Source organism: Girardinichthys multiradiatus, chromosome 21 (genome assembly GCF_021462225.1).
Source record: "Girardinichthys multiradiatus isolate DD_20200921_A chromosome 21, DD_fGirMul_XY1, whole genome shotgun sequence".
NCBI lineage: Eukaryota > Metazoa > Chordata > Actinopteri > Cyprinodontiformes > Goodeidae > Girardinichthys > Girardinichthys multiradiatus.
The window spans coordinates 32,977,318-33,004,655 of record NC_061813.1 but is presented as its reverse complement, the minus strand read 5'-3'; the positions used below and the strand labels follow the sequence as shown (position 1 = coordinate 33,004,655).

General features: G+C 40.6%; 2 protein-coding genes across 8 annotated transcripts; one reads left to right on the top strand and one right to left on the bottom strand.

The window, feature by feature from the left end:
- Positions 1–769: 769 nt before the first annotated feature.
- Positions 770–12,508, bottom strand: mastl (microtubule associated serine/threonine kinase-like). Of its 4 annotated transcripts, none has more exons than XM_047348945.1 (13): positions 12,221–12,508; positions 11,985–12,122; positions 10,753–10,892; positions 10,583–10,671; positions 10,381–10,487; positions 10,133–10,298; positions 9,683–9,831; positions 8,521–9,576; positions 6,216–6,357; positions 6,084–6,104; positions 5,261–5,374; positions 3,552–3,653; positions 770–1,575 (listed from the first exon to the last, which is right to left on the bottom strand). In XM_047348945.1, exons 1-13 carry the CDS (start codon positions 12,386–12,388, stop codon positions 1,418–1,420), a joined length of 2,550 nt encoding a protein of 849 aa, XP_047204901.1. In that variant the 5' UTR covers positions 12,389–12,508; the 3' UTR covers positions 770–1,417. The 4 variants fall into 4 exon arrangements, with proteins under 4 accessions (XP_047204901.1, XP_047204902.1, XP_047204903.1 ...); XM_047348946.1 differs by having other exon boundaries at positions 10,133–10,292; XM_047348947.1 differs by lacking the exon at positions 6,084–6,104.
- A 2,411-nt stretch (positions 12,509–14,919) lies between these two features.
- On the top strand, positions 14,920–26,852 carry LOC124858390 (ATP-dependent zinc metalloprotease YME1L1-like). 4 transcript variants are annotated; one of them, XM_047350409.1, is made up of 18 exons: positions 14,920–15,061; positions 15,706–15,825; positions 16,538–16,706; positions 16,797–16,898; positions 17,002–17,111; positions 17,364–17,514; positions 17,626–17,709; positions 21,536–21,709; positions 21,798–21,950; positions 22,035–22,167; positions 22,244–22,306; positions 23,590–23,702; positions 23,818–23,973; positions 24,406–24,557; positions 24,656–24,782; positions 24,894–24,967; positions 25,657–25,743; positions 25,833–26,852. In XM_047350409.1, the coding sequence occupies exons 1-18, from the start codon at positions 14,981–14,983 to the stop codon at positions 25,971–25,973; spliced, it is 2,190 nt and encodes a 729-aa protein (XP_047206365.1). In that variant the 5' UTR covers positions 14,920–14,980; the 3' UTR covers positions 25,974–26,852. The 4 variants fall into 4 exon arrangements, with proteins under 4 accessions (XP_047206365.1, XP_047206364.1, XP_047206368.1 ...); XM_047350408.1 differs by having other exon boundaries at positions 17,626–17,733; XM_047350412.1 differs by having other exon boundaries at positions 14,944–15,180.
- Positions 26,853–27,338: the final 486 nt, after the last annotated feature.

Below are 27,338 nucleotides of genomic sequence, written 5' to 3'. Positions count from 1 at the left end.
TGTTAAAGGTAAGATGGTTACCTACTGTTACAACCTTTTCTTAATGCACTTCTAATTTAAATCCAGAAAAATTTAACTTTGGTCTCTTTTGTTTTCCGAAATCCTCTTATTATACAAACTGTAGATGGGCAGAAACACGACCTTTCTTTTATTTGGCCTCCCTGCTAAACACACCATGATGAAATCCTGGTTGACCCATGATGTATTTTTTGTGTGTTAATTGTTTTTATCGGTCATGGCTTGCAACAAACCCACTTGGCTATGGCAAGCAGTTTGTGTATGTAGTAAATATCCTTGATATCAGCCACCATTTTTGTCTACTAGTTTGCAACTACACTGCACTACTTATACATGTCCAAACATACTAGCTCAACACTTTATAGAATTACTTAAAATAGGTTACTAGTAACACTTTTTTCTCAACTAGTAGGAGAAGAAAGTCCTACTAGTAAGACAAAATGCTGCACTAGTAGCTCCAAAGTCTAGGTTTGTTGATGCACCTAGTCAACTGCGTCATACTAGCTAAATGGTTGACATTAAAAACCCAAATGTGAACTAGCCGACAAATTATGACCACAAGTTTACTAGTGACCAGTGCTCCTTTAAGCAATAAACAGGTCCCACAACTCCAAAGCAACCGCTTGTTGGAACTTTAAACAGATACTTTTCTAACTTCCTGTAGCAGCTAGCTGTGCTGCAGCGTGATTGCTTGTAATTTTTCAGTTTCCGTTAAATTAGCTCCCGATAAAATGCGACTTCTTGTACACGGTTTGTCAACGGTATTTAGAGTTTATTGAAAGTAATGTTTGAGGGAAAAATGTACAAGGTGCATCACGTAGCAAACATTTAATTTATATTTTCCCTTTTAACGTAAAGCAAAGAATATAAAACAGTCCTAAGGGCAAAGCAGTAGTGTTGGGAATAGAAACGAAATTGGATCAAACAACATAAAACCAGCCCCACTTCTGACTTAAAACAATCAGACTAAATAATAAACAAACTTTGCACATTAAAACACATTATTAACGAATATATGTATAGGTTTTCTTATTGCACTCCTAAATAGAGACATAGAGGTGGCCAGCATTTTGTGGATAAACAGGGCAGCAGAAAAGAAAAAAGACCTGCCTGCAAACTTTTAAATCAAAACCTGCAGACGATAAAGTTAACCAGCAAAGAAGAACACAATTTAAGCCTCTTGAATCCACAGTATACGTTTTAAAATACTTTCCACATCATACAATAAACACCTCCTTTAAAGAGTAACTGCACATGTGTAAAAATGTTTTGTTAAAAGAACCAGTAAACGGAGAACCGATCAGGATCACTTAAATGTATTCATGTGATTCTGATTTAGCCAACTGCTATATTTTGAAATCAGTGCCGTTTAACAGAAATAAAAACTCTCAGCCCGAGGCTATAGACTGAAGCCAGACACAGCTATGTGCTGAGCGTTGTTTCTCGCCTCGAAGTACGAGGTGTCGGTTTCATCCTCCGGCTGAGGTATGAAAGGCATCGGCTGGTTCTGCAGGTTGTCCCAGTCCAGGTCGGCAAACAAGGGGTGGCGCTTCAGTTCTGGATAAAGTTCACATGAACAAGACACAAAATCATCATTATTAAAGGGGGCAACTACAAAATATCTGTAATTTTCACAAATAAAAACTGCTCCACAACGCTAAACTTACCTTCCTATTTAATTTTTTTTTCTAGAGGACTGATTTAGATCAGCTCTGTTTCGAAATGTATTATTGTTGAACTTGTCAAATGAGAAACAGACTGTAAGCAGATTCTCTGACGTGCCTTTTGTTGGTAAGCCTGCACCAAGATGGCGGCTTTAGTGTTTCGTTTTGGATTTAGATCCAATATGAGGTCCAGTTCAGCCCGAATTTAAAGTCGTCTCGTGACCAAACAGGTTGTGAAATGCTGCCCTTTTGATTTTTGAAAAAATTTGAATCCGGTCAAAAACCAAAATACTGATAGGTGAAACGTTAAAACTGAGGCAGGCAAATCAAGGAGAAAACACGTCAAATTAAACCAAATCAATGTGAATGATGCTGCATTTATTAGACATTAATAAACTTCAGTCCTTTAGAAAATGATACCAGGGCAAAAAATCTATTTTTCCACATACTTAATGTTCCATACTTATCTGGTGGTCAGAGGGCTCGGTAGCCCTATTGTATGGCAGCCTCACTTCTGTCAATGCTCCCCAGGGCAACCGTGGCTACAATGTAGCTTATCACGGTCAGTATGTGAATATGTGAATGAATGGGTGACTGACTGATTGTAGTGTAAAGCGCTTTGGGGTTCTCAGACTTGATAAAGTGCCGTAAAAGTAAGGCCATCAAGCATTTATCCAGACCTGGGGAATGAAAGAAGCTCATTCCATACTTTTCAGGACGGTGTAGGAAAGCTCTCAAATTTATTATTATACTATTATAGTTAAGCTGCTTTAAGTTAATTTGATGATCAGTATGAAGTTCGAAGCATTCGCAGTAATGTATATAAATTTAGTAGGGATGCACCAATATCAAAATCCAGGCCGATATCGATATGGATGGACGGACGGTCAGAAATGCAAATATTTTTCTACACTCTATTTTCTTTTTCCAAACTTATCCAGATCTGGAAAAAAGACCTGAAGCAAATTCTAGAGAATTTCTGGATATTTCCAAAGTGTGTCAGAATCTATGTTTTAGGGTAACTGATTTGCATAATACAACATATAAACAGGATCATATAAACTGAAAGAAGTTCCAGGTCCAGACTGCAACAAATAATCAGGTCTGCAGAGAGAATAATCAGAGCTGACCTTCCCTCCATCCAGGACTTATACAGGTCTAGGGTCAAGAAAAGAGCTGCCAAAATCTCTGCAGACCCCACACACCCTGCACATAAACTGTTTAGAGTTTTACCTTCAGGCCACCGCTACAGAGACAGTTTCTTCCCCCAGGCTGTTTTTCTGATGAACGTTCAATAGAGTACCAAACAACAGCATACAGATGTTGCAAATGCAACTTTTTTGTTAGATATGTGTATATCGTACATTGTAAATTGTAAATTTGTATATTCTGTAATGCAAAAACAGAACAAAAGAGCAAAGTGTACCGGAGTCAAATGCCTTGCTTGTATGCACGAACTTGGCAATAAAGCTGATTCTGATTTATCATTCCTAATAGCATTTGGGTCTGTGCTCAGCCAAGGTTGCACAAAAAATTAGAGAATTGAGATTTTAGCTGTGTACTGACACTAATCCCTGTTAAATTAGCACATTACTTTAACAGATAATCTTAGCACTATATGTATGTGTGTGAAAATCCAAAAGTTCATCCAAGTTATAAATAATCACCCAACACTGAGCCAATGGTCAACAGAAGGTTTACAAGGCTAATTGTCTAACTTCCTGTAGTTTCCAGCTGCGCTGCAGCGCTAATGCATGCAGCTTGTATATAAACAAGTGAAGATTTCGTTTCTGCTAATATTTTCACTCCTGTGTTGGTCTACACAATAAGCAAGCCATAAACAAGATGTTTTCCAAGCGTGATTCTTACCCTTTAGGCCAGCACGCTTTGCCATGTCCATGGTGAGCAGGATTTCAATGGCATTCCTTGACTTTGCAGACAATTCCTCCTCTCCCTCAGGCCAGGAGATTTCTTAAAAAATATAACAGTTAAATAGCCTAACTGGAAGTAAAAGCAAGCTGTTAAACTGGCTTGAAATTAAGAACCACTATATTACAGTTTACAGTGGCTTGTAAAAGTGTTCATACCCCTTGAACCTTTCAACATATTGTTGCATTACAATCACAAACATGAATACATTTTATTGGAATTAATGTGAGACAAAGTGGTATACAATTGTGAATGATTTCTCTTTTGTTTAACAAATAAAAAAACAAAAAAGGCATTGTCCAAAAGTAGTCAGCCCCCCTGAGTCAATACTCAGCAGCACCTTTTACTGCAATTACAGCTGCAAGTCTTTTAGGGTTTGTCTCTACCAGCTTTGCACATCTAGTGACTGAGATTTTTTTTGTGAACAGCAGTTTTCAGATCTTGCCACAGATTCTCGATTGGGTTTAGGTCTGGACTTTGACTGGGCCATTCTAACACATGAATATGATTGTTTTTAAACCATTCCATAGTAGCCCTGGCGTTACGTTTAGGGTGGTTGTCCTGCTGGAACGTGAACCTCTGCTCCAGTCTCAAGTCTTTTGCAGACTCCAACAGGTTTTTTTCCCAGATTGCCCTGTATTTGTCTCCATCCATCTTCCCATCAACTCTGACCACCTTCCCTGTCCCTGATGAAGAGAAGGATCCCCAGAACATGACGCTGCCACCACCATATTTGACAGTGGGGATGGTTTGTTCAGAGTGATGTGCAGTGCTAGTTCTCCGCCACACATAGTGTTTTTGCATTTTGGCCAAAAAGTTCAATTTCGGTCTTATCTAACCAAAGCACCTTCTTCCACATGTTTGCTGGGTCCCCAACATGGCTTCTGGCAAATTGTAAACGGGTTTTCTTATGGTTTTCTTTTAACAATGGCTTTCTTCTTGCCACTCTTCCATAAAGACCACATTTGTGCAAAGCACGACTAATAGTTGTCCTGTGAACAGATTCTCCCACCTGAGCTGTGGATCTCTGCAGTTCATCCAGAGTCACCATGGGCCTCTTGGCTGCATCTCTGATCAGTCCTCTCCTTGTTCGGCCTGTAAGTTTAGGTGGACGGGCTTGTCTTGGTAGGTTTACAGTTGTGACATACTGTTTCCATTTCAGGATGACCGATTGAACAATGCTACGTGAGACGTTCAAAGCTTGGGAAATCTGCTTTAAACTTCTCCACACCTTTATCCCTGACCTGTCTGGTGTTTTCCTTGATGCTGTTTGCTCCCAAATATTCTCTTAACCAACCTCTGAGGCCATCACAGAGCAGCTGTATTTGTACTGAGATTAGATTACACACAGGTGTAGCAATCATCTGGCAACTTCTGAAGGCAATTGGTTGCACTCAGAGTAAAGAGGGCTGAATGCTTTTGCACACCGCACTTTTCAGATTTTTATTTGTAAAAAAAACAACAAAAAAAAGAAAAGAAAAAAGAAATCATGTATAATTTTCGTTCCACTTCAAAATTGTATACCACATAAAATTCCCATGAAATATATTTCTGTTTGTGGTCGTGATGTGACACTATGTGGAAAAGTTTGAGGGGTATGAATACTTTTACAAGCCACTGTGTATGTTAGTGTCTGCACTCAAACTGACCTCTGTTGAGAATATTCTGAAAAACCAACTGAGGAGTCTCGTCGTTGAAAGGCGGCACTCCTGTGAGGAACTCGAACAGACACACGCCGAGCGCCCACCAGTCCACCATGCAGTCTGGCCAGGGAACAAACAGGAAGGGAGAAGATTTCAGCGAGCTGCAGGCTGCTAACATCTACACCTTCCCGTGATTCCTGTTAGTGTGACCTGACTCTGCTGCAGTGGCTGAAGCAGGAATGACTATGTTAGACTGAGCATGGAGAGGTTTGCTTTAACGCTACTGCACACATTAACCAAGAATTTATTCCCTTTAACATGCAAATGTCCATCAGGATAACAAAATGTTGGCATAACAGTGATGATTCAGCAAATAATTGTTTGCAGCATGTGAAATTTGAAGCTACAAATATCTATAAGGATTATTCATTTCAAACCAGGCTAAAAATACACTAAACTGTGAAACTGACCTTGTTTACCATTTTGCAACTTCTGCATGTGTTTCAACATTTGACCCAAAAACCTACAGATTTTAGAAGCAACAACCACAGTTTCTCCAGTTAAAAGCACATCAGCCTCCAGATTCCCCTGCTGTTAACTGCCATGTTAGAGGACACTGAACAGACAACCCACTTTTATCCTTCTAACTGGAAATTTCAATCCCCCATCCTCCTTTCTCTGTAATCAGTCAGTAATCAGGTTTGTTCCCAGATCCAAAGGGCAGAAACAGAGGGAATGGGAAAATGGGGGCAGAATAGAGTTCATTTCCTAAACAAAAGTATTAGCAGCCTGGTTGGGGCAACATGCAAGGTTATTGGTACAAACTTACCAAACTGAGGCCTTCCTGAAACTAAAAGAAAATGCCTGTCACAAGAGCTACGTTGAAAATTAGCAGGTTATTTCATTACCACCAGTCTGGAAAGGAGGATTTATTTGACTGTAGAGTTTTCCCCTTGTTTACCGTGGGGTTTTCCAAGCAGCAGCTCCGGAGCCAAATAATCCGGGGTTCCCAAAATCGGAGCGCCCTCAACAGGCAGCGCACCCCTTCGGACACTTTTTGGAGTCCTGTAAGGGGTGTGGGAGGTCGACATGGGCTGAGGAGTCTAATGGGAGAAAAGGATTTTAAAAAGAAATGTTGAAAATGTTTTATGGGTTTACAAATGCACTCTTCTGAAGTGAAGAATTTACAAAAGTCAAGTAAACTTGTCAAAACAAGGAAAAGGACACTTTAAAAGACAAAAAAAAAAGTCCAAATTAGTCTGCAATTTAAAAAAAATCTTGGTGTAATTTAAAATAATACCATCAATATATACTGCTCAAAAATAAAGGGAACACTTAAACAACACAATATAACAACTCCAAGTAAATCAAACTTCTGTGAAATCAAACTGTCCACTTAGGAAGCAACATTGATTGACAATCAATTTCACATGTTGTTGTGCAAATTAAATAGACAATAGGAGGAAATCTTTGGTGATTAGCAAGACACTCAATAAAGGAGTGGTTCTGCAGGTGGGGACCACAGACCACTTCTCAGTACCGATGTTTTCTGGATGATGTTTTGGTCACTTTTGAATGTTGGTGGTGCTTTCACACTCGTGGTTCATGAGACGGACTCTACAACCCACACAAGTGGCTCAGGTAGTGCAGCTCATCCAGGATGGCACATCAATGCGAGCTGTGGCAAGAAGGTTTGCTGTGTCTGTCAGTGTAGTGTCCAGAGCCTGGAGGCGCTACCAGGAGACAGGCCAGTACACCAGGAGACGTGGAGGAGGCGCTGGGAGGGCAACAACCCAGCAGCAGGACCGCTGCCTCTGCCTTTGTGCAAGGAGGAACAGGAGGAGCACTGTCAGAGCCCTGCAAAATGACCTCCAGCAGGCCATAAATGTGCATGTGTCTGCACAAACAGTTAGAAACTGACTCCATGAGGATGGTATGAGGGCCCGACGTCCACAAATGGAGGTTGTGCTCACAGCCCAACACCGTGCAGGACGCTTGGCATTTGCCAGAGAATACCAGGATTGGCAAATTCGTCACTGGCACCCTGTGCTCTTCACAGATGAAAGCAGGTTCACACTGAGCACATGTGACAAACGTGACAGAGTCTGGAGACACCGTGGAGAGCGATCTGCTGCCTGCAACATCTTTCAGCATGACCGGTTTGGCAGTGGGTCAATAATGGTGTGGGGTGGCATTTCTTTGGAGAGCTGCATGGCCCCCCATGTGCTCACCAGAGGTAGCCTGACTGCCATTAGGTACCAAGATGAGATCCTCAGACCCCTTGTGAGACCATATGCTGGTGCGGTTGGCCCTGGGTTCCTCCTAATGCAGGACAATGCTAGACCTCATGTGGCTGGAGTGAGTCAGCAGTTCCTGCAAGATGAAGACATTGAAGCTATAGACTGGCCCACCCGTTCCCCAGACCTGAATCTGATTGAGCACATTTGGGACATCATGTCTCGCTCCATCCACCAACGTCACATTGCACCACAGACTGTCCAGGAGTTGGTGGATGCTTTAGTCCAGGTCTGGGAGGAGATCCCTCAGGAGACCATCCACCGTCTCATCAGGAGCCCAGGCGTTGTAGGGAGGTCATACAGACACATGGAGGCCACACACAATACTGAGCCTCATTTTGACTTGTTTTAAAGACATTACATCAAAGTTGAATCAACCTGTAGTGTGTTTTCCCACTTTCATTTTGTGTGTGACTCCAAATCCAGGCCTCCATTGGTTAATAAATTTGATTTCTATTGATGATTTTTGTGTGATTTTGTTGTCAGCATTTTCAACTTTGTAGAGAACAAAGTATTCAATGAGAATATTTCATTCATTCAGATCTAGGATGTTATTTGAGTGTTCCCTTTATATATATATATATATATATATAAATAAAATAGCAAGTAACAATAAATTAATTTTAAAAACATTTTATAAAAGGGAGACATGATCAGATAAAATCAAACCCACCATAAATTTCAAATTAAATGAGAAAAAGATGAAGAAATCAAAACACAATAAATTATGAAGTAAAAATGAAATGAAGAATAAATAAAAATAAAATCAACTTTGAAAAACAGAATCAAGGTAAAGAAAATTTGATAAATAAAAAATCTAAACAAAATTAAAATTAATTACAACGTGAATTAGAAATTATTTTGAAAAAACTACTATCGCCCAAAATGTAAAACATTACACAGACAAGTTCAATAACCAGGAAAAAATTGAGAATCTATCGTCTTCAATTCCCATCCCCGCACACCTACCTGATAAAGAGAATTGTTGGAACTTCTTCTCCTCTGCACAGGCGTTGCCGTGCCGCACACAGAGGGAAAAACCAGGGTGGACACATCTATGGCCTCCATGGATCCGACGCTGAGCCTCGAGACCCCGGAAATGTTGGAGCGGTTGATGGAGCTGCAGTAGCTGCGGAAAGCAACGCCGTTTTGAGGCTTTAGGAAGGAAGGAGACTGTGAGACGCTGCAGGTGATGTCATGGAGTTGGTTATGGAGGGAACCCTGGGATTCACCTCTCTCCTCAGACTGAGGGGGTTTGGGTGTTTCCGTGGTAGCAGAGGTGGTCTGTGGTGGTGCCTCTGTGCTCTTTACGTGTTCCTCTAATGAGATGGAGTACCTGCTTTCTGATGGCTTGCTTGGTTGCAGAGCAGCATTGCAGTCGATGGTGAGAGATGTTTCATGCATGGACCCATCAGAGTCGAGGCTCAGGTTCCTGCAAACGTCGACGTTCCCAGGAAGGGGTGATGTGAAACTGGTCTGGGATAAGTCTTTAGCCCCTTCTTCAAACACGTCCTCCACCGGCTCCTCCAGTTCACTAAAAAGACTTTTGGTCACAGCGGGGGGAATGGGACTGGAGCGCCTCAGATTTCCGTGTTCAGCAGCCATGTTCCCTCTAATGGAGGTCAAAACATTGCCAATTTGGATGGTGGAAAATGTCCCAGTCAGACCAGAGTGACTCCGAGCAGTCTCCTCCGGAATCTCAAAGAATCTTTTGTAGTCTGCATTTGTCTTCTTGGCTCTGGTCTCCAGGAGCTCTGGACTTCTTTCCATTTCTGAAAATGTCCTCTTTACAGATGAGGGAACAGTTGGCTGGCAGTAATCTCTCTCTAACAGACAACCATCAAGCTGAGCTGTGGAGAAAGGTCGAGGTTTCACGCTGTAAGAACCTTCTCCTATAAGCTGGTCATGATTAGACTTCTTGGACAAATTACAGGGAGCTTTAGCAGAAACTCCATCGGCCCGTTGGGATCCTTTACACTCACATTCCCCTCTAGACCTCTGCTCGCTGAGGTGCTCATTTTCTTTCTGAAGAAAGAAGAAAACACAACGAAGCATATATCTTATCTGAAAAACTCATATTTAGTTCAGAAGCAAACTAAATCAGAGCTGCTGCTGTTTCACCATCACTGACCTCCTCACACTCCCACATGGGACTGATGCCCCCCTCAGTGTCGGTCGTGCTTCCTGCACTCATCGTCTCAAACCTCTTCCTGGTCTTCAGCAACTTGGGAGTCAGGTTATTTGCCAGTTTATGAGGACTAAACCTGCAGCTTTTAGGCCCTGCAGGAGTTTACATGCACCATGAGAAGAAAAGTCAATAATTGCACTCGTTTTAAATTTTACAATTACATAAAACTTTCTAAAACTTTTCTCATACCAAATTCAAACGTTTACTCCCAATTTTATTTTGTTTTTTTAATTCATTGAAGTTGTTTGTTATCTATTTGTTCCATCCTGGAATAGTTCAAATGAATCCTTAAAGGCCCAAAATGAATATGACATTCATGTCCATGAAGACGATATGTAAAGATTTCACCAGAACTGCAGATGAGTAACTGATGAATTCTGGTTCATTACATACTCAGTTTACAAAGGTAGCCAGCAGGAGAGAACGGCTGATCTGAGTTGTTCATCAAAGGAGAACCAAGTGAGTTGTTCTTCTGCTTGACTTTGCTGCCAGACATCGGGCTGGACACAGCTGAGGCGCTGCAGTGCCGCTTGCCTTCTCCTGCCGGTGTGTTCTGTAACTCCAAAAATAAGGAGAGATGCATTAGGGTCCAAAGACAACCCGATCACTTCCTCAACTGAAATCCTATAAACACTGCTTACGATTCCGAGGGAGCTGATCAAAGAGAGAACTTGACCCGGCGTGCGGAAGAAGTCTTTTTTGGGTTTAGCCAAAGATGGAGTCGTGAGGATATCCATAAGACTCAGCTCTGTTTTACACAGAAACCACATAGATTAGAAGGAAGCCAAGAATACAGCGAGAGCTGATGGTTACAGATTTATTTAATCTTACACGATACCATACCTCGGTCAAGCTTGACTTTTGAAAGACCAAAGTCTGTCAGCTTGATGTGGCCTTCGTTGGATAAGAGCATGTTGTCTGGCTTCAGGTCCCTGAGCAGATCCAATCACACCATGAGCACCGATCACTTACTGTGGTAAAATCTGAACATCTCCTATCAAAGCTTTGCGTACCTGTGGATTATGCCGTGACGGTGGAGGTAGTCCAGAGCCAGTGCCACCTCAGAAATGTACTTTACAGCCATGTCCGCCTCAAAATATCCATAAATATGAAGGAGAGACTTTACGTCCCCACCAATGAGGTATTCCATCACCTGTGAACAACAAAACAAAAAAACTTTAGGTTAGTTAAATGTAAAATTACTTTTGATTTTCTATTCAGTGTTAAAATTATAATTAAAATGAGAAAACAGACTTGATAATTAGAATCATAGAACGGCAAAACAAGAAATAGATTTTATCACAAGCCCACAGGTTAGAAAACCTGCTATTTTACAGTTATTACAGATGCATGAAGTGCATTTTTCTACCTTTGCAAATGTATGTACATTACATCTGCAAACCAACAATAAACTGCAAGCAGAATGGAATAATTTTCATCGTAAAATGTGACAAAGATGCAAAGGGATAATCAAATATCTAATGTTTGGATGCAGTTGCTCACCATAGAAACCCATTCCAAGATGCTCTGTACACACTCCTACTTGGTTAATTGAAGGCAGCAGAAAGCTGGCATCCTCTGTGCACTACCCGCCTAAGCATCCACTGATGCCACTCTGTGATTTACGTTTACAAATATAACCACTTTGTTATGATACCACCATTAGTTGACCATTGGATGTTTAGCAGAAAGGAAATGTAATGAATTTATAATATAATTTATAATGAATGAATTTAATGACTTATGACCATTGAAGGGATTGGAGAATCACAATGTAATGATTCGAAAGATGTGTCCTGATATTTTTAGCAACATAGTGTTATTTCCTTGGTTTTGTCCTAACAAATAACCCGCTCTGGTCTCACAGAAAAATGCAATCAATCTGAGAGCAAGCTAATTTGTTCTCCTTGGATGGCATGCATAGATGCTCTAAATACATCAATTCCTCTTAGAAAACTCTGAATGCTATTAATAACACCTGAGACAAACCTGCACTACTGTACTTAGCTAAAGTCTTGAGGAGGTCAATATTTAGTGCTTAATTTAAATGTACAGCATACAAATGCAATATGAAATAACCATCTACACAATAGATTATATAGTGACTCTTTGAACAATCTAAGATAATGAGAGCTACGACGTTGTCTAATTTCCCATTAAGATTAAGAGGTTATTAAAGTGAACTGCATCCACTGAAAATATTTTGAGGAAAATAATTTTGAAAAATTTTTCCACACAACATTACCAGATAGATCTTGGCTGAAGTCTGGAGGGAGTAAAACAAGTGAACAACGAAAGGACTTTTGCTCAGAGCGAGGGCATCTCTCTCTGCCTTCAACTGGCTCGCCATGTTTTTATCCACCATGTATGCCTTCTTCATTACCTACAGCGACAAAAAATAATATTATTCCCCACTAAACACACAAAAATTACCTTAAAATTTAAATTGAACTAAAATCAATTAGAGGTTAATCGACTCACCTTAATGGCGTATAAGCGCGCATTGGACTTCTTCCGAGCGAGGTAGACCTTTCCAAAGGCGCCGCGACTGATGGGCTTCAAAACGATGAAATCATCAATAGATGGAGGCTTCGGTATTTCCACTGACTTCACATTTGAACTATCTCTGTGCTTTTCTTCTACTTCCATTATTAAGGGAAACTAATCTCAATTATAATCCGGTGGCGAGGCTAGAGTAAACACTAGCATGACAGAACAACAGTCCGGAGTTTGTTTTGAATTTTTGAATTCACTGGCCTGTCACGGGGTCCTCTGACGTTTTGTAGCTACTCATAAAACTGCCTGCATAAAAATAGTGAAGAAGAAAAAATAAAATAAAAGGTCTAAATTAGTCTGAAATAAAACAAAAAATATATATACGTGTAATTTAAAATAACACCATCAAAATATTTCTATATATATATTCTATATGTTTTATAATGAAACTTTACCACGATGAACAGTCATGAAATGAAAGGTCAGTAACGAAGAGAAATTAGACGAGGATATTGTTATTTTCAATATTTATAATATTATCAATATTTGTGTAGTCTTTTATAAATATGTATGCATAATATCAGAATTTTTAAAAGAAAGAAGTATTAATTAAATATCTTCACGAACTTCATTATAATTTTCGATAGGGTATGCAAGGCAGCAGACGTCATTCTGAGGACCCAACACTGTAAAATTCTCTTTTATGCCCTGACCCTAAACCTGACCATAGCTCCTTTACCAAACCCTAGTATTTAACTACAATTTACATGTATAAGTCATTCAATTGTATATTGTTCGATAACCAATGTACTGTTTTGTATAATGTTCTTTATTTATAACTGTGGACTGTATACAGTACTATGTAAGCATTTTTAAATAATATATTAATACACAATAATCTTCATAGCTCTTAAGTAACAGAAACAAAAATAGTAAACAGTCCAAGGCACAGATGAAAATGCTAGAGTGGGATCAGTTTTCTGATAATAGATTCATAGCAGTACATACCTCATGAGAGTTTTAAGTGCCTTTTCAGTCTTTAATTGTCTGAATATATTGCTTGAACTCATTATGAAAAGCAGTAAAACATGTTTTTTCCAGAGTATTTGCTACAATGAATGTGATATTTTCACATCAATAGAAGATTTATTAACCATTGCACAGTCATGAAGAGGAGAGGTTTCTGTCTGACGTATGAACTAGAAAAGGAAACTGTGGGAACTGAGTGGTGCTGGGGCTCAAAATGCTCATAGAGGAGTAGATACTATCTTACATAGCAAAAAGGATAATTTATCTAAGGTTCCAGGGCTGTAAAATTGTATTTGCCCCTTTTCATATGTCTTCTGTTCTTGTTTTTTTCTGACACGCTTGAAAGTTTCAGGTCATAAAACAGATGTAATGTCAGACAAAGATGACCTGCCAAAAGACAGTTTTCAAAAGATGATTTCATTTATTTAAAAAAGGGGTATTTAAATGTGAAAATGTAATTGGTGTTTACATGTAATGACTGGTTATTTACCGGTGGCACCAGCTGCTATTAAGCATTTGTTATAGCTGCCAATGAGTCTTTTACATAATTGTAGAGGAATTTCATACCACTATTCTTTGCAAAATTGTTTTAATTCACCAAAAATGGAGGGTTTCTGAGCATGATTAACTGTTTAAGGTCAGGTCACAGCATCTCAACTGGATTCAAGAATAAATGCAAATGCAAATGCTTTTGCATATTGCTCTGCAGAAAAACAACTGTGGTCCTGGGTCACAAACTGAGGGTCGGATATTCTCCTTCAGGATGTCTGTTCAATATCAGACATCTTGGTTCTATCAATTATGGGAATGTCTCTAAAGGACAAAGCTGCCCCACACCATCAAACTATCAGCACCATGTTTGACTGTTGGTTAGATGTTCTTTTTTTCTGAAGTGCTGTGTTAGTATTATGCCAGATCTTTTGGGACAAACACCCTCAAAAAAGTTCAACTTTTTTCTCGTCAGACTTTTTGTACTTTTTTATTAGCATTAGTTTTGGCTTTGGGTACTCTCAGACAATGCCATTTTGCCCAGTTTCTACCTTATTGGTGAATCATGAATGGCCTAAACGGAGGCAAGTGAAGCTTGCAGTGCTGTAGATGTAATGGATTTTTTTTTTTGTTTGTTTGTCATCTGTTATTGAATGTTGTTAGATCCAGCAATGATGTGCTACTTTTTGCCAATTTTTTTTTTACCAGCTTATTGTTGTTAGGCATGTTCTCTGGCTTTAATTAGGTGCTGCTAGTGACATTTAATCAAAAAGAAACTGTTGTTAATCACAGTTAATTATTATTGAAACACGAGGTGAATTATATTTGTATATTTTGTTCAGTGTTAGGTTGGACTGCTTTGTTACCTCAAAAAAATAAAATGTATTTTAAAAAGTACAATTAAATAGTTACATATATAGTATATTTTCTGTTGCCACTCACAATATGGCGGCGACGTTGGGGCATTTGTCCATGCCTGAGAGCCTGCAGGTATAGCTGTTTGAATAACAAGTGATTCACAAAGAGAAGTAACTTATATAGGTGGGCTTTTTTCAGTCTTTTATTGGGGTATTCTAAGGAAATCAATATTAATCAAATATCCTGATTATTTTTAAACAATTTTAAATAGGAGAGGCAAGGATGCTTGTCATACCCGGTAGCGTTGAGTGACTTGCGTAATTTTGTAGTCCATTTGACCTCAGATGCCGGGGGAGAATCCATTTGCCGATGTTAGCTAAAAGAAAGTTGTGCAACTGTCGAGAATTGTGTAACGGGAGAACAAAAAGGGCATCGCTGGGAGCCGGACTGGTTCGTTAACGTTTTATTGGGGTTCTGTCCTCACATTGTAACCCACTAAAGACAGATTCTGGCAAATATTTACGGGAGAAAAAATGTTTTCTCTCTCGATGTCATTTCAACCTCAGCAGGTATGTAAGCCGACTGAGTGAGGAGCAGGTTGATTATTTGACTAGTCTGTCTACATCTATCCGATAAAAGTTTCACGTTTTTCATTTTAAGTCTTGTTTTAAATGTAATAAAGGGATTCTTAAGCAACAAACGTCTCAGTTTAGGATTGTTTTAGTTGTGACTTTAGTACTAGCCAATGACAGCTCGGCTAATGCTAGCGGGTGTAGCATGCTAACGCTAGATTACCTCCAGATGAGCCGATCCTTGCGTCATGTTTGACTCTTAACAGCTGTTAGTTTGTTTTTTGTTTAAATTACTAGCCTTACTAATGAAAACGTGTCGGTGCATTCTCACTTTTTGAGAAGCAGGCAAACCAAACTGACATAATCCCGACCTGCTATCTTGTTCGGGGGACGTAATTGCAGTTTTTTTTTTTTTTTACACAATAGCTAATCTGAACGATTAGTGAATGTGAATCACGTCAAGGTTAGATCATCATATGGTTAAAGCGTGTTATTCATCCTCCTGTCGTTGTGCTCTTTCAGATGGTAGTGCCTCTCAGTCAGGTCGTCAACGCCCTCCACTCGCTGAAGAGCTCAGCTTCAGCTTCGGTCCATTCTTTACACAAAGAGTTCAGACAGGAACACAGTTCATACCTGAAAGAGGTGAGATGGGTATGACGCATTCACGTTGCATGGATACGGATGGCATATGCAAGGCTAAAGAAAGTACTTTACAGTAAAAAAAGGAAGTAATTTCAATCCAAAAAAAAAAAAAAAAAATCAAAATTAAATGGCAGGAGTTGCATTATATACATGTGCAGCGCGATCATTTACGTTATCCTTCTAAGTAAAGATATCAGATTCAACTCAAAAGTAAAATCTAATTTTTCTAATTACCCACAACAGCTGCTTCATTGTACCTCCATTATTATTGTTTCTTTTGGAAAATGTGCTGCAAGTTGCAGCCAGTTGAAAACATAGAAAGCACAATAACAGACGCAATCACCCTGCAACGCAAGGCAAAACAAAGGCGAATTAAAAGCTGGAAAGGAAATCATTGTTCAAATATCAGACTAAACAGCTAAATACATGATTTCTAATTACTTTGTAAATTTAGCTGAATGATGGCCCAAGTAATAAAACATTGTTTCCCATCTGCTGGTTCTTGTTTTTGGCTGTGTGAATCTGAGCTCATTCGCCATGCAGGGGGTGGTTGGGCAGTCTTTACTTGTTTCTGTTACTCTCTTTAAAAATGTTCACGTCAGGTAATTTGGTAACAATCATTTATATTTTTATACCAACAAGTTCTAAAACTTGTCAAAGCTGCACACCCTGCTGTTTTGTCTCGGTGTGTAACCCTTTCCTTTGCTTCCAGCCGAGTGTCAGTCTGAGGGATCTGGGCCTTTCAGAGGTCCAGGGGAGTCAGCTCAATGAACTGGTCTGCAGGTTACTGCCCATACCGAGTCCTGAAGAACCTCCCACTGTTACTTCTATATGGAAGGCTAGTCACGTTTCCGCACACAGCTTCTTTCAAAACAAACATGGTGAGAAGCACAACCCAGTTACTCTGCTGTTCTGGAGTTTCTTTTACTGGTCCTGAAAAAGGCTTTTTTTTTTTTTTTTTTCCTACAAAGGCTTTTCTCAAAGAAGATTATTAGGTTCTGGTTCTCAGTTATTCCCCCGTCGGTACCATAGCCCTCTTCGAGACGTTTGCTCTGAACTGCAGTTCTTGCCTGGTGAGACACTTCTGTTTGACCTCTAGTTTAAGCTTCAGAAGCCCATGAATGGATTAAATAAAGGTTTCATTATTTCTGTTTACTAATATGTTGTTCCTTGTAGTGTGGCTTCAGACCCGGGGCTTCAAAACTCTTAGAAAAAAGTCCAGAGGAGTGGAATCAGGTTATGATGGTCCAGTGGAATCTGAGGCCTACACACCAACTTTCATGAAGGTATTCTTGTTACTGAACAGACAATATAAACCTTTTTTAGAGATGTCTGTGCTGCTTACAAATACATTCTCTTATTTTTGACAGCAGTGTTCTACTATTTATTTTGTTATTGGAGAACTGCCTGAAATATTTCTTTATTTTACTGATATTATGATTTCAGGCTAGAGTTCCTGCACACTGTTTAGCTGGAGCCCAAACAGGATCAACTAAATCTGCTGCCCTTGGCTCGTGTTTTTTTTTTTTTTTTTTTAGGGTTTGCTCCTCAGGGATAAAGGAGCAGAAGTCCAGTCCCTGGACCAAGTGGTAAAACTAAGGAACCTTCCTGAAAACCAGCAGGAAACTTTCAAGACAGGTTTCACTGAGGGGTTCATGAGGTCTCAAGCTTTAACTCAGAGAACACAAGGTGTGTGGACTATTTCGCCCATTTAGAGCAAAAATAAGCACAATATGGTTCCATATTTGCTCTTGTGTTCATGGAAGTGAAAGCTGTTCTTCTTTGCTGCTCTTTTGGCAGACTCATTGAGGAGAACCAGACTGGTCCTGCTGGTCCTCCTACTTATTGGTATTTATGGCCTCTCAAGAACCCCTTTTCTCTCTGGTAAAGGCCCCTTTTCTGACGCCGGTTTGTTTCGGTTTTTATTCTTTCATATGCATACAGATGAAATCACAGCTCTACATGCGCACTGCTTATAAATTCATTAAATAACACTAGTTGGGGTTTCTTGCCTTGCAAAAGTATTTCTATTTGTTCAGCCTTGTCATGTTTTCCTCATTTACAACCACAAACTTCCATGTATTTTTTGGGGATTTAATGTGATTGACTAACACAAAGTAGTGGAGAATTGTGCAATGTACATGAACAGATACGATTTTCAAAAAGTGTTTCAAATACAAAGCCATAAAGTTCAGTGTGTATTTGTTTTCAGTCCCGGTGCCTAAGTATGTTGTAGAACCACTATTTGCCTGGATCAGAGCTGTAAGTCTTTCTGGGTATCTGTCTAGCAGCTTTGTACATCTAGAGGCAAGTTTTATAAGTTTCCAAGTTTTTTCTGCAACGTAACTGAAAGTAGAGTCAGATTGGGTGGAAAGTGTCTGTCAACATTAATTTTGAAGACTTGCTACAGATTTTCCTTTGGAATTAGGTTTGGACTTTGACTGGGCCATTCTAACACATATGTTTAGGGCTGTTGTCCTGCTGGAAAATGAGCCTCCAGCTTAGACTCAGGGCTCTTGCAGCCTCTAACAGGTTTCGTCCAGGATTACCCTGTATTTAGCTCCATCCGTCTTCCCATGAACCTTGACCAGCATCCTTGTTCCTGTTGAGGAAAAGTATCCCCATAGCATGATGCAGCCAACACCAGGTTTCTCTCGGGGGATGGTGTTTTCAGGGTAAAATGCAGTGTTAACTTTCTGCCACTTTTAGCATGTTCCTAAAAGTACAACGTTGGTTTCATCTGACCAGACTCCCCTTCCACATGTATTTTTATGTTGCCCGCATGGATTGTGGCAAACAGGTCTTATGACTTTGTTTGTTCAGCAATGGTTTTCTTCTTGCCACTCTTCCATTAAGACCAGATTCATGGAGTAGATGACTGATAGTTGTCTTGTTGACAGATTCTCGCTCCTTCAGAGTTACCATGAGCTTCGAGGCTGCTTCTCTGATAATGGCTGTCCTTGCTCAGTATGTCGCTTCATGCTGGACGGCCATGTCTTGGTTTTTTTGCAGTTGTTCCATACTCTTTCCATTTTCAAAGCTTTGTATATTGTTTTATAACCTAACACTGCTTAAAACGCCCTCACAACCTTATCCCGGACCAGTCTGCTGGTCCACTAAGGCCTTAAGAGAACAGCCAGATTTATGCTGAGATAATTTCTCGCAAGTCATTTTTTTATTTAATACGTAAAAACAAATCTTAATTTTTCTTCAATGATTATGCACTGCTTTGGGTTGGTCTATCCCATAAAATCCTGATAAGTAGATAATAATAGAATTAGCTCAGATTGTTTCAATCTTTTAAGAAATATTGTTATGCTCAAATCTATGGTGTCTAGATGTGACTTAGAAATAATTTTACATGCTTTTATTTCATCTGGGGTGGATTATTGTAATGGACTTTTTCCCTGTTTTAACAAATCTGCTGTGCATCACATTCAGACGGTGCAGAATGCCACAGCAAGACTCTTAACAGGGATTAGCAGGAGAGCTGGTATTACTCCTGTCTTAGCTTCACTTCACTTCATTAATTTCAGGTTTCATTTTAAACTTCTTGTTTTAACTTTTAGGGCCCTGCATGGTCAGGCTGCTCAATATATCTTACATATACTTAAGCCCCATTCTTCTGCCAGAGCTCTGAGGTCCGCTGATCGGGGTGTACTGTTAGTCCCTCGAACAAGGCTTAAAACTCGTGGGGATCGGGTGTTCAAGGCCATTGCACCCCGATTGTGGAATTCACTTCCATTGTTTGTACGCCGTGTCGACTCCTTTGACACGACTCCAAATGCAGCTTAAAACATATTTGTACAAACAGGCTTTTAATTAATGTGATGTTTATACAGTGCCTTGCGAAAGTACTCGGCCCCTTTGAACCAGTCAATCTATTGCCAGATTTCAGGCTTCAAACATAAAGATATAAACGTCTAATTTTTTGTGAAGAATCAACAACAAGTGGGACACAATCGTGAAGTGGAATGAAATTTATTGGATGTGTCAAACTTTTTTAACAAATAAAAAACTGAAAAGTGGGGCGTGCAATATTATTCGGCCCCTTTACTTTCAGTGCAGCAAACTCACTCCAGACGTTCAGTGAGGATCTCTGAATGATCCAATGTTGTCCCAAATGACTGATGATAATAAATAGAATCCACCTGTGTGTAATCAAGTCTCCGTATAAATGCACCTGCTCTGTGATAGTCTCAGGGTTCTGTTCAGAGAGCATCATGAAAACCAAGGAACACACCAGGCAGGTCCGAGATACTGTTGTGGAGACATTTAAAGCCGGATTTGGATGCAAAAAGATTTCCCAAGCTTTAAACATCCCAAGGAGCACTGTACAAGCAATCATATTGAAATGGGAGGAGGATCAGACCACTGCAAATCTACCAAGACCCAGCTGTCCCTCTAAACTCTCATCTCGAACAAGGAGAAGACTGATCAGAGATGCAGCCAAGAAGCCCATGATCACTCTGGATGAACTGCAGAGATCTACAGCTGAGGTGGGAGAGTCTGTCCATAGGACAACAATCAGTCGTACAAATCTGGCCTTTATGGAAGAGTGGCAAGAAGAAAGCCATTTCTCAAAGATATCCATAAAAAGTCTTGTTTAAAGTTTGCCACAAGCCACCTGGGAGACACACCAAACATGTGGAAGAAGGTGCTCTGGTCAGATGAAACCAAAATCAAACTGTTTGGCCACGATGCAAAACGATATGTTTGGCGTAAAAGCAACACAGCTCATCACCCTGAACACACCATCCCCACTGTCAAACATAGTGGTGGCAGCATTATGGTTTGGGCCTGCTTTTCATCAGCAGGGACAGGGAAGATGGTCATAATTGATGGGAAGATGGATGGGGCCAAATACAGGACCATTCTGGAAGAAAACCTGTTGGAGTCTGCAAGAGACCTGAGACTGGGACGGAGATTTATCTTCCAACAAGACAATGATCCAAAACATAAAGCCAAATCTACAATGGAATGGTTCACAAATAAACGTATCCAGGTGTTGGAATGGCCAAGTCAAAGTCCAGACCTGAATCCAATCGAGAATCTGTGGAAAAAGCTGAAGACTGCTGTTCACGAACGCTCTCCATCCAACCTCACTGAGCTCGAGCTGCAAGGAAGAATGAACAAGAATTTCAGTCTCTCGATGTGCAAAACTGATAGAGACAAACCTCAAGTGACTTGCAGCTATAATTGCAGCAAAGGGTGGCGCTACAAAGTATTAACGCAAGGAGGCCGAATAATATTGCACGCCCCACTTTTCAGTTTTTATTTGTTAAAAAAGTTTGACACATCCAATAAATTTCATTCCACTTCACGATTGTGTCCCACTTGTTGTTGCTTCTTCACAAAAAATTAGAAGTTTATATCTTTATGTTTGAAGCCTGAAATGTGGCAAAAGGCTGACAAGTTCAAGGGGGTCAAATACTTTCGCAAGGCACTGTAAATGTGACTTACTTCAAACTGTGAAACCAGATACATGCGCTATAGTGTGCAAGTAGAGTTTGGTCATTTTGGTGCATGCTTATCTCTGTTAAAATGTACCTTCTTAAAGCAGCCGGGAGCTAAGTGAATAAGTTTGGGAAGTTGGGGTGGAAAAGCCGCATAAGTTTGGGTCTTCATGTTTATCTTGATGCAGTTTCAATAAGTGTTGTAAAAGAATACTGCTCTGAGAAGGTTGTTTTGTTTTTTTTGGCTTTCACAGTGAGGTTTCGCACCACGTCTGGCCTCGACTCTGCGGTCGATCCCATCCAGATGAAGAATGTGACATTCGAGCACGTCAAAGGAGTGGAGGAGGCGAAGAACGAGTTGCAGGACGTTGTTGAGTTTCTCAAAAACCCACAGAAGTTCACGGTCTTGGGTGGAAAGCTGCCTAAAGGTATCAGCCCTGTTTCCTCTCAATCACATCTGTCCGTGTGAATAAAAGTAACCTTAATGTTGTTTTATTGTTGGTTCTGTCTGTGCAGGGATCCTTCTCGTCGGCCCCCCTGGCACAGGGAAGACCCTTTTGGCGCGAGCTGTAGCCGGGGAAGCCGATGTTCCTTTCTACTACGCCTCCGGATCGGAGTTTGACGAGATGTTCGTGGGCGTCGGCGCGAGTCGCATCAGGAACCTCTTCAGTACGTTTGCAGAATTTGTGAAAATATGAGGGACCGCCTTGAAAGGCATCCAAGTAACATCTGCCTTCCTGTTGGGATTTGCAGAAGAGGCAAAAGCAAACGCTCCCTGCGTCATCTTCATCGACGAGTTGGACAGTGTGGGAGGAAAGAGGATCGAGTCTCCGATGCATCCCTACTCCAGACAAACCATCAACCAGCTGCTGGCTGAAATGGACGGGTGGGTTTTATCTACACTTCTTCACAGGATGGAGAGAATTTCCACTTAAACCAACATGCACTTTGATGTTTTACAGGTTCAAACCCAATGAAGGCGTCATCGTCGTCGGTGCTACAAACTTTGCTGAAGCTCTGGATAGGTACGTTTCCTCTTTGAATTAATTGTTGTCTTATTTATTTCATTTTTGGAGCCTTAAACCACCAGGAAACAAAGTTCAGTTAATTGAAGCTTTATTTTCGTGGTATTCATGAGATAATTTCTGGAGGTATCTGCATTAGCTGGAGATCCGTGTTTCTGGACCCATATCCTGCATGTTTCAGGTGTTTCCCCTCTGCTACACACCGACCCTAAATACATGGGTGATTAACAGGCTTCTGTTAATCACCCATGTATTTAGGGTAATGATGGCTTCCTGAGGAGATGATGCATTCATTAGAATCAGGTGTGCTGCAGCTGAGGCGCATCTAAAACAGGAAGGACCTGGGTCCCTCCGGACGACTGCTGTAGATAAGGGAAACATCACAAATGTTACACAGTCTTAGCTTTAAGTAGAATCAAACATTTAAATCATCTCTAAGGAAAATGAACAATAAAAGCATGAAATAAAACCAAATTTTTATCTTTTGGGTGTTTCTGATTTGACATTTTAGGAAAGGGTTGTGTAATAGGCTTTCTATGCAGTGTTGAAATGTCTGGAATTACATGTTTATGGTTTTCCTCCGCACCAGTACGGAAAGTTGGGTGTGGAAAAACTTTTATTTCCAGACTTGATTCCTTATTTCATTTCCTAAAGAATAGAAAAAAATCCAAGTTTTGTGCAAAACAAACTGCTTGTTACCTCCATTTATCTCTGATTTACCACATCGCACCTGTAGCTTTGGTCAAACTTCATTCAGTGTTTTGGTTCAGTTGCTGAACTGTGTGTAATTTAATGTGGGTATTAATCCAGCTGTTCTGTGAAGGCCTCAGACGTTTGTTAGGGAATATCGGTGAAGAAACGGCGTCATGAAAACCAAGGAACACAGCAGACAGGTCAAGGAGAAAGTTGTGAGGGAAGTTTAAATCAGGGTTATAAGGTTATATGCAAAACTTTGAAGATGTATCATCTGAAAATGGGAGTAGTACGACATAAATCCAAATCTACCAGGACATGGCTGTCCACCCACTCCAGGGGTCTGCGACCTAACGCTCCAGAACCAGATCTGACTCTTCTGAGCCTCCAAAGTGACTCTTAATAGCTTTGGCAAAGATTGATATATAAGTAAATAATGTTTTTAAATATAAAAGTAAAAAAAGGTTCATTTCTTTACGTTTTCCTATGAAATTTAATAGGATATCTGTACAAGTTTTGGTTTGTTTCAAGTAATTGAAGTGAACAGGAAGCCGTGGGATCTTGAGGGGCTAATTGCTGCTGCTTTTCAGTGCACTGGTGAGGCCTGGCAGATTCGACATGCAGGTGACCGTCCCCCACCCCGATGTCAAAGGACGCAAAGAGATCCTCAACTGGTACCTCTCCAAGATCAAAGTGGACCCTGGTAGGTCTTTCTGAACACATCCAAGCCAGTAAACCACAGAGGATACCTTTGTCTCCTCTAAAGCGGACTCAGAGGAGTGTCAGATAACTTGAAAAGTAGCTTTGTTCTTTCTCAGCCGTCGACGCCGAGATCATCGCCCGAGGCACAGTGGGTTTCTCTGGGGCAGAACTCGAGAACCTGGTCAACCAGGCCGCCCTGAAGGCAGCCGTGGATGAGAAGGAGATGGTCACAATGAAAGACCTGGAGTTCGCCAAGGATAAGATCCTCATGGGTGAGTAGACACATGGAGCTCAGGTCAGACATGAAACAAACCAGGAGTCAGGGTGAATGGCAGCAAATGTATGAATGGAAGACGATCTGGAAGGGAGTGTTTCAGGTGTGGAAAAATGTGGATTTCTTTTTATCCATCCAGTTGTCTGACTGATATCTAGTTGTCCATCAATTCATATTTTATCCATTCGTTATCTGTCTGTCATGATCCATTCATTCAACCACACGTTCATCCTTTCATCTATCCACTTTCTTTCTGTCTGTCTGTCCAAGATGTCTTCTGTAGAGATATCTGCCATAAGATTTGTAGCAAAATTAAAAAAAATAGATGGAAAAGAACTGGAAAATGTAGAAACTGTGAAACCTTGACTTCGAGCATTTGCAGGAACGCTGGGAAATCTTTTTCTTTACTTCGTGTCCTTTTCACTCTCAGGTCCCGAGAGGCGTAGCGTTGAAATAGACAAAAAGAACAAGACCATTACAGCGTACCACGAGTCCGGACACGCCATTGTTGCCTATTACACCAAAGATGCGATGCCCATCAACAAGGCCACCATCATGCCCAGAGGACCAACTCTCGGCCATGTTCGTTTTTTTTTTATCTCGACATGAACAAAATCCAGGTTTGTTTTGTGTGTCTACGTCGATAAACTAATCGGAATCGTCATTTTGTTGTACTCAAGGTGTCCATGCTCCCCGAGAACGACCGCTGGAGCGAGACACGAGCCCAGCTGCTGGCTCAGATGGACGTCAGCATGGGCGGTCGCGTCGCAGAGGAGCTCATCTTTGGAGACAACAATATCACCACAGGTGCAAGTTCACTAAAATGCTGCAGTATCTTCCAGCTAAAGCGACATGCTAGTTTAACAATCTGTCTGGTAACATTGCAGTTTTAATCTCCTCCTCGTGTTATGATTGTAGGAGCCTCCAGCGACTTTGATGGTGCAACCAAAATAGCTAAACTGATGGTGACCAGGTTCGGCATGAGTGACAAGGTAAGCATTGTGACAGGTTCCACAACGTTCTGTGCTTTCCTCGTGTGAGAGTAATGGTCCTCTCTGTGGTTCAGCGGAGTCCCAAAGCCTTGAAATGCCTGTGCAATCCTTCCAGATTGATAGATGACAGTGACTTCTTTTAATTTCTTTAAACCGGATGATGATATGTTGCTTTTTGAGATTTTCTGGCCTACTTCATGTTGTCAGTCAGGTCCTATCTAAGTGATTTCTTGAATCTAGAGGTCAGGCATGAATGTTGCTTGTGAAATTGAACCATATCGTGTTTTTGGTTCAATTTTTGCAGCTAATAAATTATTTATTCAAGACAGACATGTTGGTGTGGTCAACTTTTCTTTCACAGTTTTATAAATAAAACCAATATGTAAAAAATATGTATTTACTGTGCCTATCTTTGATATTAAAATTGATTTGATCTGAAACATTTGCTAAAAAAGCAAAAACAGAAGAAATCTGAAAGGGGGTGAATACTTTTTCAGTGCGTATCTCTACTTGTTAGTTTTTCAGTCCAGAAGACACAGCAGCCTCGAAACCTAAGCTCTTACTTTTCAATTAAAGACATGAAACTTCTTGTCATGCTGACTTAAACCAGCTCAATGACCTCTAATCAAAGGTCACAAAGGCCGTTATTGTCGCTTTAACTTGAGGATGTATCTTGTGTCTTTGTGCAGCTCGGAGTCATGACCTACACGGACATTACCAAGCAGAGCCCCGAGACGCAAGCTGCCGTCGAGCAGGAAGTCAGGGCTCTGCTGAAGGTGAGATGTTCTACATCACAGAAGTGGACATTTTCACCGTCTTCAGGATCAGTTTCTAACTTTTTTTCCCCCCTCCCGGCTTTCTGCAGGAATCCTACGAACGAGCTAAGAACATCCTGAAGACCTACAGCAAGGAGCACAAGAAGCTAGCGGACGCTCTGCTCAGACATGAAACCCTGGATGCCAAAGAGATCCAAATGGTGCTGGAAGGAAAACCTCTGGACCACTAAGACATTCAAAGGCCCCCTGTACTCTGTAAATAAGATGCTGTGCAAACAGGCAGAAGCATTTTGGAGGCATCTGATTGGTTTTATTCCTCCTTTTGACCATGTGAAAAGCTGGATGTAATGTTTCAGCCCTCAGACATTTTTATCTCTTTGTTTTTCCTGCAAAGGACTTTCCTTTACAAGGAAATGATCAACTAATTTATAGACACGTCTTGTTTTTCGTATATAATTTCATTCAGCAGAGTGATGCTTGTGGTGTCTTTGATCTCGACAGAGCTCATGGTTAGTTATAGATCCTTTACCAGTCCGATGAACACCTTAAGACCTTGACGTACCTCAATCTAGAACGTACTGCTCATCTGCAGTAAAGTACAGCTCATTCTGATGCGAACTGGTAAACTCACAGAAGAAGAGGTTCATATTTTATGTTTTCACCTGCATATTTTGTCATTTTTAAGTTATTTCAGTGCCCAAAGGAGTGTTGCATTTTTTTTCTTTTAGGGAAAATGACAGCTCCTCTTATTCACCTCGGGGGAAAAACTGTAACCGTTAGGAGACGAGCCAGTTGTTTATGTAAATATTCTGTAAAGAGTCTAAAACGACTGATTAGGTGCTTCTGTTACTTTAGACGACTGCCTTCTTGAAGCTCCAATAAAGATTACTCTCAGGAAACAAATGTTGGGAAGGGTTTCAGTGCTTTAGGAGTCAAAATAAGACAGAATCATGTTGTAACAGTTGTATAAAAAAACTTGGGATCTTTGCTTCGTACAGTAGTCTGGAAAAAAAATGTGGAATTTGAGAGAAGTATTTTTCAGACCTGGATTGGTGAGAACAAATAATTGTACACTGCTCAAAAAAAATAAAGGGAACACTTAAACAACACAATATAACTCCAAGTAAATCAAACTTCTGTGAAATCAAACTGTCCACTTAGGAAGCAACAATGATTGACAATCAATTTCACATGTTGTTGTGTAAATGAAATAGACAACAGGGGGAAATCTTTGCTGATTAGCAAGACACACAATAAAGGAGTGGTTCTGCAGGTGGGGACCACAGACCACTTCTCAGTACCGATGTTTTCTGGATGATGTTTTGGTCACTTTTGAATGTTGGTGGTGCTTTCACACTCGTGGTTCATGAGTCGGACTCTACAACCCACACAAGTGGCTCAGGTAGTGCAGCTCATCCAGGATGGCACATCAATGTGAGCTGTGGCAAGAAGGTTTGCTGTGTCTGACCACTGGTGCCCTGTGATCTTCACAGATGAAAGCAGGTTCACACTGAGCACATGTGACAGACGTGACAGAGTCTGGAGACATCGTGGAGAGAGATCTGCTGCCTGCAACATCCTTCAGCATGACCGGT